Here is a 21,825-nt window from a genome sequence, read left to right on the forward strand (position 1 = left end):
AGGCATTGGCATCCCCCCCTGTGGGAGACCTGGGTTCTGATCACTCCAGTTACACAAACACACGTGTGATGTTGAGAAACCACGTGTGATGTTGAGAAACCACGTGTGATGTTGGGAAACGTTGGGAAACCACGTGTGATGTTGGGAAACCACGTGTGATGTTGGGAAACCACGTGTGATGTTGGGAAACCACGTGTGATGTTGAGAAACACGTGTGATGTTGGGAAACCACGTGTGATGTTGGGAAACGTTGGGAAACCACGTGTGATGTTGAGAAACACGTGTGATGTTGGGAAACCACGTGTGATGTTGGGAAACCACGTGTGATGTTGGGAAACACGTGTGATGTTGGGAAACCACGTGTGATTTTGAGAAACCACGTGTGATGTTGGGAAACGTTGGGAAACCACGTGTGATGTTGGGAAACCACGTGTGATGTTGGGAAACGTTGGGAAACCACGTGTGATGTTGGGAAACCACGTGTGATGTTGAGAAACCACGTGTGATGTTGGGAAACCACGTGTGATGTTGGGAAACCACGTGTGATGTTGGGAAACCACGTGTGATGTTGAGAAACCACGTGTGATGTTGAGAAACCACGTGTGATGTTGAGAAACCACGTGTGATTTTGGGAAACCACGTGTGATGTTGGGAAACGTTGGGAAACCACGTGTGATGTTGGGAAACCACGTGTGATGTTGGGAAACACACGTGTGATGTTGAGAAACCACGTGTGATGTTGGGAAACGTTAGGAAACCACGTGTGATGTTGAGAAACCACGTGTGATGTTGAGAAACCACGTGTGATGTTGGGAAACGTTGGGAAACCACGTGTGATGTTGAGAAACCACGTGTGATGTTGGGAAACGTTGGGAAACCACGTGTGATGTTGGGAAACCACGTGTGATGTTGAGAAACCACGTGTGATGTTGAGAAACCACGTGTGATGTTGGGAAACGTTGGGAAACCACGTGTGATGTTGGGAAACCACGTGTGATGTTGGGAAACCACGTGTGATGTTGAGAAACCACGTGTGATGTTGAGAAACCACGTGTGATGTTGGGAAACGTTGGGAAACCACGTGTGATGTTGGGAAACGTTGGGAAACCACGTGTGATGTTGAGAAACCACGTGTGATGTTGGGAAACGTTGGGAAACCACGTGTGATGTTGGGAAACCACGTGTGATGTTGGGAAACCACGTGTGATGTTGAGAAACCACGTGTGATGTTGGGAAACCACGTGTGATGTTGAGAAACCACGTGTGATGTTGGGAAACGTTGGGAAACCACGTGTGATGTTGGGAAACCACGTGTGATGTTGGGAAACCACGTGTGATGTTGGGAAACCACGTGTGATGTTGAGAAACACGTGTGATGTTGAGAAACACGTGTGATGTTGAGAAACCACGTGTGATGTTGGGAAACGTTGGGAAACCACGTGTGATGTTGGGAAACCACGTGTGATGTTGGGAAACCACGTGTGATGTTGGGAAACCACGTGTGATGTTGAGAAACCACGTGTGATGTTGGGAAACCACGTGTGATGTTGGGAAACCACGTGTGATGTTGAGAAACCACGTGTGATGTTGGGAAACCACGTGTGATGTTGGGAAACCACGTGTGATGTTGAGAAACCACGTGTGATGTTGGGAAACGTTGGGAAACCACGTGTGATGTTGGGAAACCACGTGTGATGTTGGGAAACCACGTGTGATGTTGAGAAACCACGTGTGATGTTGAGAAACCACGTGTCTGAATCATGTGAAACTTCACACTTTTCTGTTTTTTCTGAAAATTTTTCACGTGATTTGTCTGACTCATGTCAAATGTAAAAAATAATAATTACTTTCACAGTTTTCACAAGATTTTTTTTAGGGACAGTTTTTTTTACATATTTTTTAGGTACTGTGTGTGTGTGTGTGTGTGTGTGTGTGTGTGTGTGTCTGTGTCTGTGTCTGTGTCTGTGTCTGTGTGTGTGTGTGTGTGTGTGTGTGTGTGTGTGTGTGTGTGTGTCTGTGTCTGTGTCTGTGTGTGTGTGTGTGTGTGTGTGTGTGTGTGTGCATTCCACACCCAATAATAACTTGATAAGCCTCCATCCTTCCATCCACCATACGAAGGAAATGGACCAGGAGAGAAAAGGCCTCTTTCTCCTCTTCCTCTCTCTCCTCTTCCTCTTTCTCCTCTTCCTCTTTCTCCTCTTCCTCTCTCTCCTCTTCCTCTCTCTCCTCTTCCTCTCTCTCCTCTTCCTCTCTCTCCTCTTCCTCTTTCTCCTCTTCCTCTTTCTCCTCTTCCTCTCTCTCCTCTTCCTCTCTCTCCTCTTCCTCTCTCTCCTCTTCCTCTCTTCCTCTTTCTCCTCTTCCTCTCTCTCCTCTTCCTCTCTCTCCTCTTCCTCTCTCTCCTCTTCCTCTTCTCTCCTCTTCCTCTTTCTATTCTTCCTCTCTCTCCTCTTCCTCTCTCTCCTCTTCCTCTCTCCTCTTCCTCTCTCTCCTCTTCCTCTCTCTCCTCTTCCTCTTTCTCCTCTTCCTCTTTCTCCTCTTCCTCTCTCTCCTCTTCCTCTCTCTCCTCTTCCTCTCTCTCCTCTTCCTCTCTTCCTCTTTCTCCTCTTCCTCTCTCTCCTCTTCCTCTCTCTCCTCTTCCTCTCTCTCCTCTTCCTCTCTCTCCTCTTCCTCTCTCTCCTCTTCCTCTTTCTCCTCTTCCTCTTTCTCCTCTTCCTCTCTCTCCTCTTCCTCTTTTAAACACAGTTAGTTTTTTCTTTGTATTTTCTTCTACCAGATCTAATGTGTTCTATTCTACCAGATCTAATGTGTTCTATTCTCCATATTCTACCAGATCTAATGTGTTCTATTCTCCATATTCTACCAGATCTAATGTGTTCTATTCTCCATATTCTACCAGATCTAATGTGTTCTATTCTCCATATTCTACCAGATCTAATGTGTTCTATTCTCCATATTCTACCAGATCTAATGTGTTCTATTCTCCATATTCTACCAGATCTAATGTGTTCTATTCTCCATATTCTACCAGATCTAATGTGTTCTATTCTCCATATTCTACCAGATCTAATGTGTTCTATTCTCCATATTCTACCAGATCTAATGTGTTCTATTCTCCATATTCTACCAGATCTAATGTGTTCTATTCTCCATATTCTACCAGATCTAATGTGTTATATTCTCCATATTCTACCAGATCTAATGTGTTATATTCTCCATATTCTACCAGATCTAATGTGTTCTATTCTCCATATTCTACCAGATCTAATGTGTTATATTCTCCATATTCTACCAGATCTAATGTGTTATATTCTCCATATTCTCCAGATCTAATGTGTTCTATTCTCCATATTCTACCAGATCTAATGTGTTCTATTCTCCATATTCTCCAGATCTAATGTGTTCTATTCTCCATATTCTCCAGATCTAATGTGTTATATTCTCCATATTCTCCAGATCTAATGTGTTATATTCTACCAGATCTAATGTGTTATATTCTCCATATTCTCCAGATCTAATGTGTTATATTCTCCATATTCTACCAGATCTAATGTGTTATATTCTCCATATTCTCCAGATCTAATGTGTTATATTCTCCATATTCTACCAGATCTAATGTGTTATATTCTACCAGATCTAATGTGTTATATTCTACCAGATCTAATGTGTTATATTCTCCAGATCTAATGTGTTATATTCTCCATATTCTCCAGATCTAATGTGCTATATTCTCCATTCTCAAATGGTACCAATAATCTGCATATCCTTGCTTCAGGTCCTGAGCTACAGGCAGTTAGATTTGTGTCCTGAGCTACAGGCAGTTAGATTTGTGTCATTTTAGGAGAGAATTGTGAAAAAAAGGGTGCTGTCCCTAAGAAGTTTTAAGAAGCGAGATAACCCAGTCAAACATGAAATGGTTTAATATTCCGGATACTCATTTTAATTGAATTAATTTGGGAAGACATTGTAAAACGCTGATGGAGTCATAAACTACATGTTATAGCCTTCGTCCATCACTGTGATGTAAATTACGTGAGGGTGATTGCTCACGGGGTGTGTGTGTGTGTGTGTGTGTGTGTGTGTGTGTGTGTGTGTGTGTGTGTGTGTGTGTGTGTGTGTGTGTATGTGTGTGTATGTGTGTGTCTGTGTGTGTGTGTATGTGTGTGCCCGATATGTAAATTGTGTGAGGCTAATTGCTCAATGATGCCTCTTGCCAGGAACACGACAAATAACGTAATTGGCTCCAGAAGGGCAACTAGCTGGACTAGAAAAGGGAAACAGGAAACAGATACGGGCTACGTCCCAATTGGCATTTATTACATCTATAGTGGACTAGATTTGAGTTTGCTAGTGAAAGAGAACAGATAACAGATAAATATCTCAAGACTCTTTACACTGACACCCGGTTCACTCTGGACCTCCCGGTTCACTACACTGACACCCGGTTCACTACACTGACACCCGGTTCACTACACTGACACCCGGTTCACTACACTGACACCCGGTTCACTCTGGACCTCACTGTTCACTACACTGACACCCGGTTCACTCTGGACCTCACGGTTCACTCTGGACCTCCCGGTTCACTCTGGACCTCACGGTTCACTACACTGACACCCGGTTCACTACACTGACACACGGTTCACTCTGGACCTCCCGGTTCACTACACTGACACCCGGTTCATTCTGGACCTCCCGGCTCACTCTGGACCTCACGGTTCACTACACTGACACCCGGTTCACTCTGGACCTCACGGTTCACTCTGGACCTCCCGGTTCACTCTGGACCTCACGGTTCACTACACTGACACCCGGTTCACTCTGGACCTCCCGGTTCACTACACTGACACCCGGTTCACTCTGGACCTCACGGTTCACTACACTGACACCCGGTTCACTCTGGACCTCCCGGTTCACTCTGGACCTCCCGGTTCACTCTGGACCTCACGGTTCACTATACTGACACCTGGTTCACTACACTGACACCCGGTTCACTACACTGACACCCGGTTCACTCTGGACCTCCCTGTTCACTACACTGACACCCGGTTCACTCTGGACCTCACGGTTCACTACACTGACACCCGGTTCACTCTGGACCTCACGGTTCACTACACTGACACCCGGTTCACTCTGGACCTCACGGTTCACTACACTGACACCCGGTTCACTCTGGACCTCACGGTTCACTACACCGACACCCGGTTCACTACACCGACACCCGGTTCACTACACTGACACCCGGTTCACTCTGGACCTCACTGTTCACTACACTGACACCCGGTTCACTCTGGACCTCACGGTTCACTACACCGACACCCGGTTCACTACACCGACACCCGGTTCACTACACTGACACCCGGTTCACTCTGGACCTCACGGTTCACTACACTGACACCCGGTTCACTACACTGACACCCGGTTCACTCTGGACCTCCCGGTTCACTCTGGACCTCACGGTTCACTACACTGACACCCGGTTCACTCTGGACCTCCCGGTTCACTCTGGACCTCACGGTTCACTACACTGACACCCGGTTCACTCTGGACCTCACTGTTCACTACACTGACACCCGGTTCACTCTGGACCTCACGGTTCACTCTGGACCTCACGGTTCCCTACTCTGACACCCGATTCACTCTGGACCTCATGGTTCCCTACTCTGACACCCGGTTCACTACACTGACACCCGGTTCACTACTCTGACACCCGGTTCACTCTGGACCTCACGGTTCCCTACTCTGACACCCGGTTCACTCTGGACCTCACGGTTCACTACTCTGACACCCGGTTCACTACACTGACACCCGGTTCACTTTGGACCTCAGCTGCAAACTGACATCAGACCTAAATAAGGTATTTTTAGATTGAGATCAAACATGAAAATATTTCAGTGACATTACAGCCTTATTATACTCTATATACAATGTTGAAGTCAGAAGTTTACATGCACTTAGGTTGGAGTCATTAAAACTCATTTTTCAACCACTCCACAAATGTTTTGTTAACAAACTATAGTTTTGGCAAGTCAGGGCATCTGCTTTGGGCATGACACAAGTCATTTTTTCAACAATTTTTTACAGACAGATTATTTCACTGTATCACAATTCCGGTGGCTCAGAAGTTTACGTACACTAAGTTGACTGTGCCTTTAAACAGCTTGGAAAATTCCAGAAAATGATATCATGGGTTGGGTTTAGAAGCTTCTGATAGGCTAATTGACATAATTTGAATCAATTCGAGGTGTACCTTGTAGATGTATTTCAAGGCCTACCTTCAAACTCAGTGCCTCTAAAAGAAACCACGTTCATCTGTACAAACAATAGTGTGCAAGTATAAACACCATGGGACCACGCAGCCGTCATACTGCTCAGGAAGGAGACGCGTTCTGTCTCCTAGAGATGAATGTACTTTGGTGCAAAAAAGTCAATCCCAGAACAACAGCAAAGGACCTTGTGAAGATGCTGGAGGAAACAGGTACAAAACTATCTATATCCACAGTAAAACGAGTCCTATAACGACATAACCTGAAAGGCCGCTCAGCAAGGAAGAAGCCACTGCTCCAAAACCACCATAAAAAAGCCAGACTATGGTTTGCAACTCCACATGGGGACAAAGATCGTACTTTTTGGACAGATGTCCTCTGGTCTGATGAAACGAAAATAGAACTGTTTGGCCATAATGACCATCGTTGTGTTTGGAGTTAAAATGGGGAGGCTTGCAAGCCGAAGAACACCATCCCAACCGTGAAGCACGGGGGTGGCAGCATCATGTTGTTGGGGTGCTTTTCTGCAGGAGGGACTGGTGCACTTCACAAAACAAATGCATCATGAGGGTGGAAAAATATATTGAGAAACATCTCAAGACATCAGTCAGGAAATTAAAGCTTGGTCACAAATGGGTCTTCCAAATGGACAATGACCCCAAGCATATTTCCAAAGTTGTGGAAAAATGGCTTAAGGACAACAAAGTCAAGGTATTGGAGTGGCCATCACAAAGCCCTCACCTCAATCCTATAGAAAATGTGTGGGCAGAACTGAAAAAGTGTGTGCAAGCAAGGAGGCCTACAAACCTGAATCAGTTACACCAGCTCTGTCAGGAGGAATGTGCCTTATTGTGGGCAGCTTGTGGAAGACTACCCGAAACGTTTGACCCAAGTTAAACAATTTAAATGCAATGCTACCAAATACTAATTGAGTGTATGTGAACTTCTGACCTACTGGGAATGTGATGAAAGAAATAAAAGCTGAAATTAATTATTCTCTCTACTATTATTCTAACATTTCACATTCTTAAAATGAAGTGGTGATCCTAACTGACCTAAGACAGGGGATTTTTACTAGGATTAAACTGGGTTTAAATGTATTTGGTGTAAACTTCCAACTTCAACTGTATGTACAGTATATAAACTCAGCAAAAAATGAACATCCCCTTTTCAGGACTCTGTCTTTCAAAGATAATTAGTAAAAATCCAAATAACTTCACAGATCTTCATTGTAAAGGGTTGAAACACTGTTGCCCATGAACCATAAACAACTAATGAACATGCACCTGTGGAACGGTTGTTAAGACACAAACAGCTTACAGACGGTAGGCAATTAAGGTCAGTTATGAAAACTTAGGACATCAAAGAGGCCTTTCTACTGACTCTGAAAAACACCAAAATAAAGATACCCAGGGTCCCTGCTCATCTGTGTGCTCATCTGTGTGAATTGCAATGTCTGCACTGTGAGAAGTCTAAGACAGCGCTACAGGGAGACAGGACTGATAGCTGATTGTCCTCGTAGTGGCAGACCACATGTAACAACACCTGCACAGGATCGGTACATCTGAACATCACACCTGAAGGACAGGTACAGGATGGCAACAACAACTGCCCGATTTACAACAGGAAGGCACAATCCCTCCATCAGTCCTCAGACTGTCCGCAATAGGCTGAGAGAGGCTGGACTGAGGGCTTGTAGGCCTGTTGTAAGGTAGGTCCTCACCAGACATTACCAGCAACAATGTCGCCTATGGTCACAGACCAGACAGGACTGGCAAAAAGTGCTCTTCACTGACGAGTCATGGTTTTGTCTCACCAGGGATGATGGTCGGATTCGCGTTTATCGTCGAAGGAATGAGCGCTACACCGAGGCCTGTACAACTGGGCCAATGGCAAAATAAGTATGCTGCTCCAGACTCAATGTACAGAACGTAGAACTGACCTTCCACAGATTGTAAACAGTTATTGAACTGAAACCCAACTCCTATTTACATTTACAATTATCCCTAATGATCATTAGTTCTAATACTCTCGTCTTCTCCTCCTCTGCGTAGAAGGATGAGAGATGTATTTCCGATGATTGGAAAACCCAGCCAGCTCGTCAGTCGTTCAGCCACGACTCGGTTAAACATAAGATATTACAGTTTTTAATGTCCCGTTGGTAGAATAGTCTTGATCAGAACTCATCCTGTTTCTTCTCCAATGATTGCACGTTGGCTAATAGGACTGATGGTAGAGGCGGGTTACCCACTCTCCGTCTGATCCTTACAAGGCACCTCGACCTACGTTCCCTATATCTCCATCTCTGCGAATGACAGGGATTTTGGCCTTGTAAGGTGCCTGAATTAAATATTTTGCTCGTTCAAGAAAAACTCGTCAAAGAAAAAATATTTGTCCAGTACGAGGTGAGTAATCGCTTTTCTGATATCTAGAAGCTATTTTCGGTCATAAGAGACGGTGGCAGAAACATTATACACAAAATAAGTAACAAATAACGTGAAAAAACACACAATTGGTTAGGAGTCCGTAAAACGGCAGCCATCTCCTCCGGCGACCATTTTCATTTTCATCGTGCTGAGATGTCTAGTTAGGTTTCAGCCAATCACCTCCTGAGGTTTCGGTTCCCTTAGTGCTGCTGAATGTCTATTTGATTTGTGCACTGACCTGCAAGGAGTCTGTTAAGTGGTGTGTGTGTGTGTGTGTGTGTGTGTGTGTGTGTGTGTGTGTGTGTGTGTGTGTGTGTGTGTGTGTGTGTGTGTGTGTGTGTGTGTGTGTGTGTGCGTGTTCGTGTTCGTGTGTGTGCTTCTGTGAGTGTGTGTGTTGTAAGTACACTGTTTGTCCCTGGCAGTATAAACCAATTTTCTGTACATCAACAGCTTTCACTATAGTTTATAGCAGTGTGTGACCAGAATAAACACTGTGATAAACAATCATTTACTCTTTTGAAGAAACTCACGTCTTTAACCTCATTAACCTGCCTCGTATGGGACTCAAGAGGTTGAAACCTAGCTGTCAGAGAATGACATCACGAGTTCAGGGGTTGTCTTGAAGATGTAAAAACTGTGCTCAATACCCTTAATTTAAATGATTACTTCATTTCCATTTTCTTGGCATCATAGCCCAGTAGCCTTGACGACATTAGAGTCCAATAGCCTTGACGACATTAGAGTCCAGTAGCCTTGACGACATTAGAGTCCAGTAGCCTTGGCGGCATTAGAGTCCAGTAGCCTTGACGGCATTAGAGTCCAGTAGCCTTGACGACATTAGAGTCCAGTAGCCTTGACGCCATTAGAGTCCAGTAGCCTTGAAGACATTCGAGTCCAGTAGCCTTGAAGACATTAGAGTCCAGTAGCCTTGGCGGCATTAGTGTCCAGTAGCCTTGACGACATTAGAGTCCAGTAACCTAGATGACATTCGAATCCAGTAGCCTTGACGACATTAGAGTCCAGTAACCTAGACGACATTCGAGTCCAGTAGCCTTGAAGACATTAGAGTCCAGTAGCCTTGGCGGCATTAGTGTCCAGTAGCCTTGACGACATTAGAGTCCAGTAACCTAGATGACATTCGAATCCAGTAGCCTTGACGACATTAGAGTCCAGTAACCTAGACGACATTCGAGTCCAGTAGCCTTGACGACATTAGAGTCCAGTAGCCTTGACGACAGTAGAAGCACTAATAACAACATTAGAACCTAACCATTGAGAGTTCCGGTTGTATTAAATGTCAAAGACCAATTTTATTTCATGTTGAGCTTTTCAAATTCTCATCCGAAGTGACAAAACAGCCATCTGGAGGCCAGAGTTCATCTTGAATGTGAAAGACAGAACTCAGATAGAGCCTTGTTTTATTTAACAAAACGTTGTCTTCCTCCTCTGTGTGGACTGAATCTCAGGTAGCTGATTAATTTAACCTGACAGGTGTGAGGTGAATTCCTTCCAGTGTTTTAGCGAGCTGAGGTGTTTTAGCAAAGCTGTCGTCTCAGGTCTGCAGAGAGTACAGGAGGTCAGCTTGGCCGGGCTAATGGCTATCGGGCCTTAGTCACAACTCAACGCTGCTATCCCATTAGGAAGACAAGCTATCATTACGACACACACAGACAGGCTAGCACGTACGTATGCACACACATTTTAACGTGCCAAATATTTTAATAATAACATGAGAGGAACGGAACCGTGTCAGGGAGTGATATATATCCTCCATTGGACACACAACATTTAGTTTTCATTAAGGGTTACACACGTACCCAAGTTGTCACACACACATTCACACACATACATTCACACACATACAATCACACACACACACACACACACACACACACACACACACACACACACACACACACACACACACACACACACACACACACACACACACACACACACACACACACACACAGGGGCGGAGGGGATGTCAGGATAGGAAGAAAGAGGGAGAAATAGGAGAGGGAGAGACAGACAGACAGAGAGGGAAAGAGAGAGAGAGGGGGAGAGAGGGAGAGAGAGAGAGAGAGAGAGAGAGAGACAGAGAGACAGAGAGACAGAGAGAGAGAGAGACAGAGAGACAGAAAGGGAGAGAGACATGGAGAGGGAGAGAGACAGGGAGAGAGAAAGCTCGACATTAAAGCGAGGAAGAGACACATTAACATGACAAGTATTATGAGACTGTAGCAGATAATGTCTTTGTGTGATGACTATACATACTATTTACGACGCAGGCTAATATTATCCCTGACCTGAACCACAGTAAGCTGTAGAAATGAGGGAAGAGAGAATTGAGAGGAGAGGAAAAGGTCAATGTGAGAATGTGTGTTTCATGATGAGCGATGTCTGTGTAGTCCTCTCTGGCCTTCCCTGGTCACGGCGGCCGTGCAGCGAGGTGCTACGCAGGGAAGAGGAGGAGTGATGAAGGAGGTTGGAAATGGCCAGTCTGTCAGCGATACTCTGACTCAGAGCAGTAAATTAATATTACACGCCTCTTAAAGATGTTTTATTCTGGGATTTACTGGTCTCCCCTGAGAAAGAGAGAGACAGAGAGAGAGACAGAGAGAGAGAGACAGAGAGAGAGAGAAAGAGAGAGAGAGACATACAGCTAGAGAAAGAGAGAGAGAGATACAGAGACAGAGAGAGACAGAGAGAGAGACAGAGAGAGAGAGAGACAGAGACAGAGAGAGAGAGAGAGAAAGAGAGAGAGAGAGAGAGACATACAGCTAGAGAAAGAGAGAGAGAGATACAGAGACAGAGAGAGAAATGATTTTATTGGGGTCTCAGCTCAGCTGCTCTGCTTATGCGGCTGCAATTGACCTCGCTCAAATACTATTTTATTAGCAACTGGGTTATTTGTCACATGATGGACATTTCTTACCAAGCAACAAGGAATCATAAAAATAAAACAAATACACAACACATGTTCTCCTGTACTGTCCTTTGTAGAAAAACATACGTTGAGAAAACGTGGAGGTTATGGAAATAGCAACCATTCCCCTGTTACCTCCCCTATATTCCTCACCTCACCTCTCCTCTCTTCTCTCCTCCTCTCTTTTCTCCCCCTCCTGCCCTCCTGCCCTCGCCTCTCCCCCTCTCCTACTCTCCTCCCCTCCTCCCCTCCTTTCATCTCCTCCCCTCCTCTCTAATGATCTGAGTTGTAGGGTGGACAGACATCAGAGCACTTCTCTTCTCTTCCTCTCCTCTCATCCCCTGTCTCATCCTGTCCTCTCCTCCCCTGACCTCTCCTCTCATCCCCTCTCTCATCCTGTCCTCTCCCCCCCTTACCTCTCCTCTCATTACCTCTCTCATCCTGTCCTCTCCTCCCCTTACCTCTCCTCTCATCCCCTCATTCTCCTCTCTTTCCCTCCTCTCCTCTCCCCTCTCTCCTCTCCTCACTGACTGACTGACTGACTGGATTCGTGACCAGCAGTCAGTCAGCCAGTCAGTCAGTCAGTCAGCCAGTCAGTCAGCCAGTCAGTCAGACTGTGATCTTTAAAGCTCGGAGATTAAGAGCAGGAGAGTCTCCTCTCCGTCCTGAGATAGGGCTCAGGGTTATAACGCAGAGAAATACTATGGCTAGTCAATGAAAACCCTCAGTAGCTTCAGCTTCAAGTTATTTCAGTGTTAGTGGGAGTGTCTGAACAAGAAACCAAGACACAATGGAGACATAGTGTGTTTGCCATGTACCGTTGTTGTTAACAGTAACAAAGACACAGGGCAGAGGTAAATTCACCTCACTGAATTCGGGAGAGTATAGCTAGTCTTCTCCACTCTGAAACCAATGTAACAGCAAGGTCTCTCGACCAAAAGGCCCAGGAAGACATTGTAAAAAATCATCAGATTCAGGGTATTCTACCTATTGACAGTTTGTGGTACTATTGTGTTGGACTGCATTTACGAGTTTATCTATTGACTGTCTTTAACAAGTGGTTTCAGGGTATAGAAGTTATTACAACTATTGCATTTGTTTGTCTTTTCAACAAAAATAATTTTTCTTTCTCTTTTCTGTTTGTCTCCCAGTTGGTTCGGAGCATGTTACCACGGCGACACTTCCTGCCTCCTTTAACGATCTGTTACCTCACTTCCTGGTGGAGCCTGACGATGAGTACATAGTGAAGAACAAGCCCGTCACCCTGACCTGTCGCTCCACCCCGGCAACACAGATCTACTTCAAATGTAACGGGGAGTGGGTCCATCAAGATGATCACCTGATCGACCGCACCGTGGACCCTGCAACAGGTAAACCAATTACTAGGTCATTCAGCAGAGGCTTTTATCAGACTCACAGATTCCTAACACTTAGTATTTGCTTGTACATTGAATGAAAGTAATCTCACAGCAATATGTTTTCAACATACAAGTAGATTACATTGATTTATACCACAGCCACATGGCCAGCTCTTAGTGCCTGGCACAATGACAATGGCATGCTTTACAGAGCGTGCCACCTCCTCCACCTTCGTCACCTCCTCCTCCACCTCCTCCTGCCACCTCCTCCTGCCACCTCCTCCTCCTCCACCTCATCCACCTCCTCCATCTCCTGCCACCTCCTCCATCTCCTGCCACCTCCTCCATCTCCTCCATCTCCTCCACCTCCTCCACCTCCTGCCAACTCCTCCATCTCCTGCCACCTCCTCCATCTCCTGCCACCTCCTCCACCTACTCCAGCATCTCCTCCACCTCCTCCATCTCCTCCACCTCCTCCATTTCCTCCACCATCTCCTCCACCTCCTCCATCTCCTCCACCTCCTCCAGCTCTGCCCTAAGTGCTGCAGCTTGTTGTGACTGTCAGGTACACTCAGTCTAGTTGGGAACTGGTCCAGTGTTCTGGTGTTGGGTTGTATTACCTCCATCTCCTCCACCTCCACCATCTCCTGCCACCTCCTCCACCTCCTCCACCTCCTCCATCTACTCCACCTCCTCCATTTCCTCCACCCTCTCCTCCACCTCCTCCATCTCCTCCACCTCCTCCAGCTCCAGCATCTCCTCCACCTCCTCCATTTCCTCCACCATCTCCTCCACCTCCTCCAGCTCTGCCCTAAGCGCTGCAGCTTGTTGTGACTGTCAGGTACACTCAGTCTAGTTGGGAACTGGTCCAGTGTTCTGGTGTTGGGTTGTATTACCTCCATCTCCATGGATACATCATGTAAAGCTCATATTAGTAATCTGTGGTGTGATTACTAAGGTTGTGGGCTTGACAACCATGTATGTTTCGGTTGTCAAGGTAACGTTAACCACCTCATCTCTTAGATGTATCCCTTTTCTCACCGCCCCCCCCCCCCCCCTCCACTCTCCTCTCCTATTCCCTCCCCTCCACTCTCCTCTCCTATTCTCCCCTCCCGTCCCGTCCCCTCCCCCTCCCCTCCCCTCCCCCTCCACTCTCCTCTCCTCCCCTCCCCTCCACCTCCCCTCCACTCTCCTCTCCTATTCTCCCCTCCCGTCCCGTCCCGTCCCGTCCCCTCCCCCTCCCCACTCCCTCCCCTCCCCCTCCACTCTCCTCTCCTCCCCTCCCCTCCCCTCCCCTCCACTCTCCTCTCCTATTCTCCCCTCCCGTCCCCTCCCCCTCCCCCTCCCCTCCCCTCCCCTCCCCTCCACTCTCCTCTCCTATTCTCCCGTCCCCTCACCTCCCCCCCCCCTCCCGTCCCCTCCCCCTCCACTCTCCTCTCCTATTCTCCCCTCTCCTCCCCTCCCGTCCCCTCACCTCCCCTCCCCCCCTCCCGTCCACTCCCCCCCTCCCCTCTCCTCCCCTCTCCTGCTTCTCCTATTCCCTGCTGTTCATTACAGCTCAGGGTTCTCAGGAATTTGAAGATAGCAGCATATCAGCTTCGGCTTAAATTGTGTGCTGGACTGTTCTCCGATAGGCTGATAGCCCATTAAAGATCATGTTTAATTACTGCTCTGTTCAGCCACCCCATCCATTAGGAACTGAGGACTGTTAAATGTACTTCCTAAATGTCCCTGTATTTTAGGAAGTAAAAATAGAAGGCAGTTCAGTTTGTTCAACAACAAAATATCTAATTCATCCACGTTACAATTTCAAATAGACAGACAGACAGAAATCCAGACACATACTGAAATCTCGACACAGGACAGAATCCAGGCAGGACAGAATCCAGACAGGACAGAATCCAGACACGGGACAGAATCCAGACAGGACGGAGTCCAGACACAGGACAGAATCCAGACAGGACAGAATCCAGACACAGGACAGAATCCAGGCAGGACAGAATCCAGACAGGACAGAATCCAGACAGGACAGAATCCAGACAGGACAGAATCCAGACACAGGACAGAATCCAGACAGGACAGAATCCAGACACAGGACAGAATCCAGACAGGACAGAATCCAGACAGGACAGAGCCCAGACAGGACAGAATCCAGACAGGACAGAATCCAGACACAGGACAGAATCCAGACAGGACAGAATCCAGACAGGACAGAGTCCAGACAGGATAGAGTCCAGACAGGACAGAATCCAGATACAGGACAGAATCCAGACTGGACAGAATCCAGACAGGACAGAATCCAGACAGGACAGAATCCAGACAGGACAGAATCCAGACACAGGACAGAATCCAGACAGGACAGAATCCAGACACAGGACAGAATCCAGACAGGACAGAATCCAGACAGGACAGAGTCCAGACAGGACAGAATCCAGATACAGGACAGAATCCAGACTGGACAGAATCCAGACAGGACAGAATCCAGACAGGACAGAATCCAGACACAGGACAGAATCCAGACAGGACAGAATCCAGACAGGACAGAGTCCAGACAGGACAGAATCCAGATACAGGACAGAATCCAGACAGGACAGAATCCAGACTGGACAGAATCCAGACAGGACAGAATCCAGACTGGACAGAATCCAGACAGGACAGAATCCAGACAGGACAGAATCCAGACTGGACAGAATCCAGACAGGACAGAATCCAGACACAGGACAGAATCCAGACAGGACAGGTCTATGTTTGATCCCTCCTCTATTCCTATAATTAATCCTGCTGTATGTATTAAATCAATAAGATCTGCTTTCTCTAAACCCAGCTTCTCTTTCCCTCAGATAAAAAAAAAAACATGAATTACAAAATCGCATTAAAAACCACTCGGTCAATCAGGAAATACATATTTTATAAAGATGAAAACCTATAGTGGTTGATTCACTAATGGCACCCTATTCCCTATGAAGTGCACTACTTTTGCCCAGAGCCCTATCTATAAAGGCACTAGGGTTCTATTTGGGACTTTGGCCAGTGACACCATAATAACACAAGATTATTTCGATGTTTCAGGGAGTAATAGCTAGATGGTTTAAGAGATATCTGAGCAGCATAACGTACGGTGATGGAGGCCAGACAGAGGGATCAGCGTGACAATAAAGCCGGCAGGTCGTAAGAGGAAGGAAGGTCATATTCTCTCAAGTGGTGTCCCAAACGGTGAACTCCTTTTGACCAGGGCCCGTTGCTCCCCCCCATAGACACTAGGTAAGGTATAGGGTGTGGTTTGGGATGCAGATTCTATAGGACAGGACACGTTAGGAGTGGTACGGTGTTAAATAGGGTATTAATATATATCATACGACGAGACCACCATATACAAACTCAGGCAGGAGGGACAGGGCATTCAGAAAGCATTCAGACCCCTTGACTTTTTCCACATTTTGTTACATTACAGCCTTATTCTAAAATATATTAAATCTGAGTTTTTTCGCTCATCAATCTACACACAATACCCCATAATGACAACGCAAAAACAGGGTTATAGGCATTTTTGCAAATGTATGAAAAAATATATATATATATATAACATTTACATAAGTATTCAGACCCTTTACTCAGTACTTTGTTGTGTGATGCTACAAGCTTGTCACACCTGTATTTGGGGACTTTCTCCCATTCTTCTCTGCAGATCCTCTCCAGCTCTGTCAGGTTGGATGGGGAGCGTTGCTGCAGAGCTATTTTCAGGTCTCTCCAGAGGTGTTCGATCGGGTTCAAGTCCGGGCTGTGGTTGGGACAATCAAGGACTTTCGTAGACTTGTTTCGAAAGCCACTCGTTTGTTATTTTGGCTGTTTGCTTGGGGTTGTTGTCCTGTTGGAAGGTGACTCTTCGCCCCTGTCTGAATTCTTGAGCACTCTGGTGCAGGTTTTCATCAAGGATCTCACTGTACTTTGCTCCGTTCATCTTTCCCTCGATCCTGACTAGTCTCACAGACCCCGCCACTAAAAAACATCCCCAGAGCATGATGCTGCCACCACCATGCTTCACCGTAGGGATGGTGCCAGGTTTCCTCCAGACATGACGCTTGGCATTCAGGCCAAATGGTACAATTTTGGTTTCATCAGACCAGAAAATATTGTTTCTCATGGTCTGCGAGTCTTTAGGTGCCTTTTGGCAAAGTCCAAGAAGGCTGTCATGTGCCTTTTACTGAGGAGTGACTTCTGTCTAGCCACTCTACCATAAAAGCCTGATTGGTGGAGTGCTGGTTGTCCTTCTGGAAGGTTCTCCCATCTCCACAGAGGATCTCTGGAGCTCTGTTAGAGTGACCATCGGGTTCTTGGTCACCTCCCTGACCAATGCCTTTCTCCTCCGATTGCTCAGTTTGGCACCCAGCTCTAGGAAGAGACTTGACTTGACTTCTTCTCGAGTGGCGCAGCGGTTTAAGGCACTGCATCTTAGTGCTAGACACGTCACTACAGACCCTGGTGGACTCCAATCAAGTTGTAGAAACATCTCAAGGATGATCAATGGGAATGGGATGCACCGGAGCTCAATTTCTAGTCTCATAGCAAAGGGTCTGAATACTTATCTAAATAAGGTATTTCAGTTTTTTATAAAAAAAAAAATAGAAAACACTTCTAAAAACCTGTTTTTGCTATGTAGATTGATGAGGATATATAAGGCTGTAATGTAAGAAAATGTGGAAAGAGTCAATGGGTCTGAATACTTTCCGAATTCACTGTATATGAGTATTGTATCTACAGTATATAACTCAGGCAGGAGGTATATGAGTATTGTATCTACAGTATATAACTCAGGCAGGAGGTATATGAGTATTGTATCTACAGTATATAACTCAGGCAGGAGGTATATGCGTATTGTATCTACAGTATATAACTCAGGCAGGAGGTATATGAGTATTGTATCTACAGTATATAACTCAGGCAGGAGGTATATGAGTATTGTATCTACAGTATATAACTCAGGCAGGAGGTATATGAGTATTGTATCTACAGTATATAACTCAGGCAGGAGGTATATGAGTATTGTATCTACACTACTCAGAAAAATAAAGGGAACACTTAAACAACACAATGTAACTCCAAGTCAATCACACTTCTGTGAAATCAAACTGTCCACTTAGGAAGCAACACTGATTGACAATACATTTCACATGCTGTTGTGCAAATGGAAGAGACAACAGGTGGAAATTATTGGCAATTAGCAAGACACCCCCAATAAAGGAGTGGTTCTGCAGGTGGTGACCACAGACCACTTCTCAGTTCCTATGCTTCCTGGCTGATGTTTTGGTCACTTTTGAATGCTGGCGGTGCTTTCACTCTAGTAGTAGCATGAGACGGAGTCTACAACCCACACAAGTGGCTCAGGTAGTGCAGCTCATCCAGGATGGAACATCAATGCGAGCTGTGGCAAGAAGGTTTGCTGTGTCTGTCAGCGTAGTGTCCAGAGCATGGAGGCGCTACCAGGAGACAGGCCAGTACATCAGGAGACGTGGAGGAGGCCGTAGGAGGGCAACAACCCAGCAGCAGGACCGCTACCTCTGCCTTTGTGCAAGGAGGAGCAGGAGGAGCACTGCCAGAGCCCTGCAAAATGACCTCCAGCAGGCCACAAATGTGCATGTGTCTGCTCAAACGGTCAGAAACAGACTCCATGAGGGTGGTATGAGGGCCCGACGTCCACAGGTGGGGGTTGTGCTTACAGCCCAACACCGTGCAGGACGTTTGGCATTTGCCAGAGAACACCAAGATTGTCAAATTCGCCACTGGCGCCCTGTGCTCTTCACAGATGAAAGCAGGTTCACAATGAGCACATGTTTATTTATTTATTTATTTCACCTTTATTTAACCAGGTAGGCAAGTTGAGAACAAGTTCTCATTTACAATTGCGACCTCTGGCCAAGATAAAGCAAAGCAGTTCGACAGATACAACAACACAGAGTTACACATGGAGTAAAACAAACATACAGTCAATAATACAGTAAAAACAAGTCTATATACAATGTGAGATAAGGGAGGTAAAGGCAAAAAAAGGCCATGGTGGCAAAGTAAATACAATATAGCAAGTAAAACACTGGAATGGTAGATTTGCAATGGAAGAATGTGCAAAGTAGAAATAAAAAAAAATGGGGTGCAAAGGAGCAAAATAAATAAATTAATTAAATACAGTAGGGAAAGAGGTAGTTATAGGTGGGCTATGTACAGGTGCAGATGTGACAGATGTGACAGAGTCTGGAGACGCCGTGGAGAACGTTCTGCTGCCTGCAACATCCTCCAGCATGACCGGTTTGGCGGTGGGTCAGTCATGGTGTGGGGTGACATTTCTTTGGGGGGCCGCACAGCCCTCCATGTGCTCGCCAGAGGTAGCCTGACTGCCATTAGGTACCGAGATGAGATCCTCAGACCCCTTGTGAGACCATATGCTGGTGCGGTTGGCCACGGGTTGATAAATTTGATTTCCATTGATCATTTTTGTGTGATTTTGTTGTCAGCACATTCAACTATGTAAAGAAACAAGTATTTAATAAGAATATTTCATTCATTCAGATCTAGGATGTGTTATTTTAGTGTTCCCTTTATTTTTTTGAGCAGTGTATATAACTCAGACAGGAGGTTTATGAGTCTTGTAACTATATAACTCAGACAGGAGGTTTATGAGTCTTGTAACTATATAACTCAGACAGGAGGTTTATGAGTCTTGTAACTATATAACTCAGACAGGAGGTTTATGAGTCTTGTAACTATATAACTCAGACAGGAGGTTTATGAGTCTTGTAACTATATAACTCAGACAGGAGGTATATGAGTCTTGTAACTATATAACTCAGACAGGAGGTATATGAGTCTTGTAACTATATAACTCAGACAGGAGGTTTATGAGTCTTGTAACTATATAACTCAGACAGGAGGTTTATGAGTCTTGTATCTACAGTATATAACTCAGACAGGAGGTTTATGAGTCTTGTAACTATATAACTCAGACAGGAGGTTTATGAGTCTTGTAACTATATAACTCAGACAGGAGGTTTATGAGTCTTGTAACTATATAACTCAGACAGGAGGTTTATGAGTCTTGTAACTATATAACTCAGACAGGAGGTTTATGAGTCTTGTAACTATATAACTCAGACAGGAGGTTTATGAGTCTTGTATAACTCAGACAGGAGGTATATGAGTCTTGTAACTATATAACTCAGACAGGAGGTTTATGAGTCTTGTAACTATATAACTCAGACAGGAGGTTTATGAGTCTTGTAACTATATAACTCAGACAGGAGGTTTATGAGTCTTGTAACTATATAACTCAGACAGGAGGTTTATGAGTCTTGTAACTATATAACTCAGACAGGAGGTTTATGAGTCTTGTAACTATATAACTCAGACAGGAGGTTTATGAGTCTTGTAACTATATAACTCAGACAGGAGGTATATGAGTCTTGTAACTATATAACTCAGACAGGAGGTTTATGAGTCTTGTAACTATATAACTCAGACAGGAGGTTTATGAGTCTTGTATCTACAGTATATAACTCAGACAGGAGGTTTATGAGTCTTGTAACTATATAACTCAGACAGGAGGTATATGAGTCTTGTAACTATATAACTCAGACAGGAGGTTTATGAGTCTTGTAACTATATAACTCAGACAACAGGTTTATGAGTCTTGTAACTATATAACTCAGACAGGAGGTTTATGAGTCTTGTAACTATATAACTCAGACAGGAGGTTTATGAGTCTTGTAACTATATAACTCAGACAGGAGGTATATGAGTCTTGTAACTATATAACTCAGACAGGAGGTTTATGAGTCTTGTAACTATATAACTCAGACAGGAGGTTTATGAGTCTTGTATCTACAGTATATAACTCAGACAGGAGGTTTATGAGTCTTGTAACTATATAACTCAGACAGGAGGTATATGAGTCTTGTAACTATATAACTCAGACAGGAGGTTTATGAGTCTTGTAACTATATAACTCAGACAACAGGTTTATGAGTCTTGTAACTATATAACTCAGACAGGAGGTTTATGAGTCTTGTAACTATATAACTCAGACAGGAGGTATATGAGTCTTGTAACTATATAACTCAGACAGGAGGTTTATGAGTCTTGTAACTATATAACTCAGACAGGAGGTTTATGAGTCTTGTAACTATATAACTCAGACAGGAGGTTTATGAGTCTTGTAACTATATAACTCAGACAGGAGGTTTATGAGTCTTGTATCTACAGTATATAACTCAGACAGGAGGTGTATGAGTCTTGTATCTACAGTATATAACTCAGACAGGAGGTATATGAGTCTTGTAACTATATAACTCAGACAGGAGGTTTATGAGTCTTGTAACTATATAACTCAGACAGGAGGTATATGAGTCTTGTATCTACAGTATATAACTCAGACAGGAGGTTTATGAGTCTTGTAACTATATAACTCAGACAGGAGGTTTATGAGTCTTGTATCTACAGTATATAACTCAGACAGGAGGTGTATGAGTCTTGTATCTACAGTATATAACTCAGACAGGAGGTTTATGAGTCTTGTAACTATATAACTCAGACAGGAGGTTTATGAGTCTTGTATCTACAGTATATAACTCAGACAGGAGGTGTATGAGTCTTGTATCTACAGTATATAACTCAGACAGGAGGTATATGAGTCTTGTAACTATATAACTCAGACAGGAGGTTTATGAGTCTTGTAACTATATAACTCAGACAGGAGGTTTATGAGTCTTGTATCTACAGTATATAACTCAGACAGGAGGTGTATGAGTCTTGTATCTACAGTATATAACTCAGACAGGAGGTATATGAGTCTTGTAACTATATAA

General features: G+C 45.0%; 1 protein-coding gene across 1 annotated transcript in view; it reads left to right on the forward strand.

The window, feature by feature from the left end:
- Positions 1-21,825, forward strand: part of LOC135571845 (netrin receptor UNC5A-like) — a 414,728-nt gene that overhangs the window by 81,791 nt on the left and 311,112 nt on the right. Inside the window, 1 exon segment of the mRNA XM_065019018.1 lies at positions 12,770-12,988. Coding sequence (XP_064875090.1) covers positions 12,770-12,988 — 219 coding nt within the window.

The sequence above is a fragment of the Oncorhynchus nerka genome, linkage group LG5 (genome assembly GCF_034236695.1).
Source record: "Oncorhynchus nerka isolate Pitt River linkage group LG5, Oner_Uvic_2.0, whole genome shotgun sequence".
Taxonomy (NCBI): Eukaryota; Metazoa; Chordata; class Actinopteri; order Salmoniformes; family Salmonidae; genus Oncorhynchus; species Oncorhynchus nerka.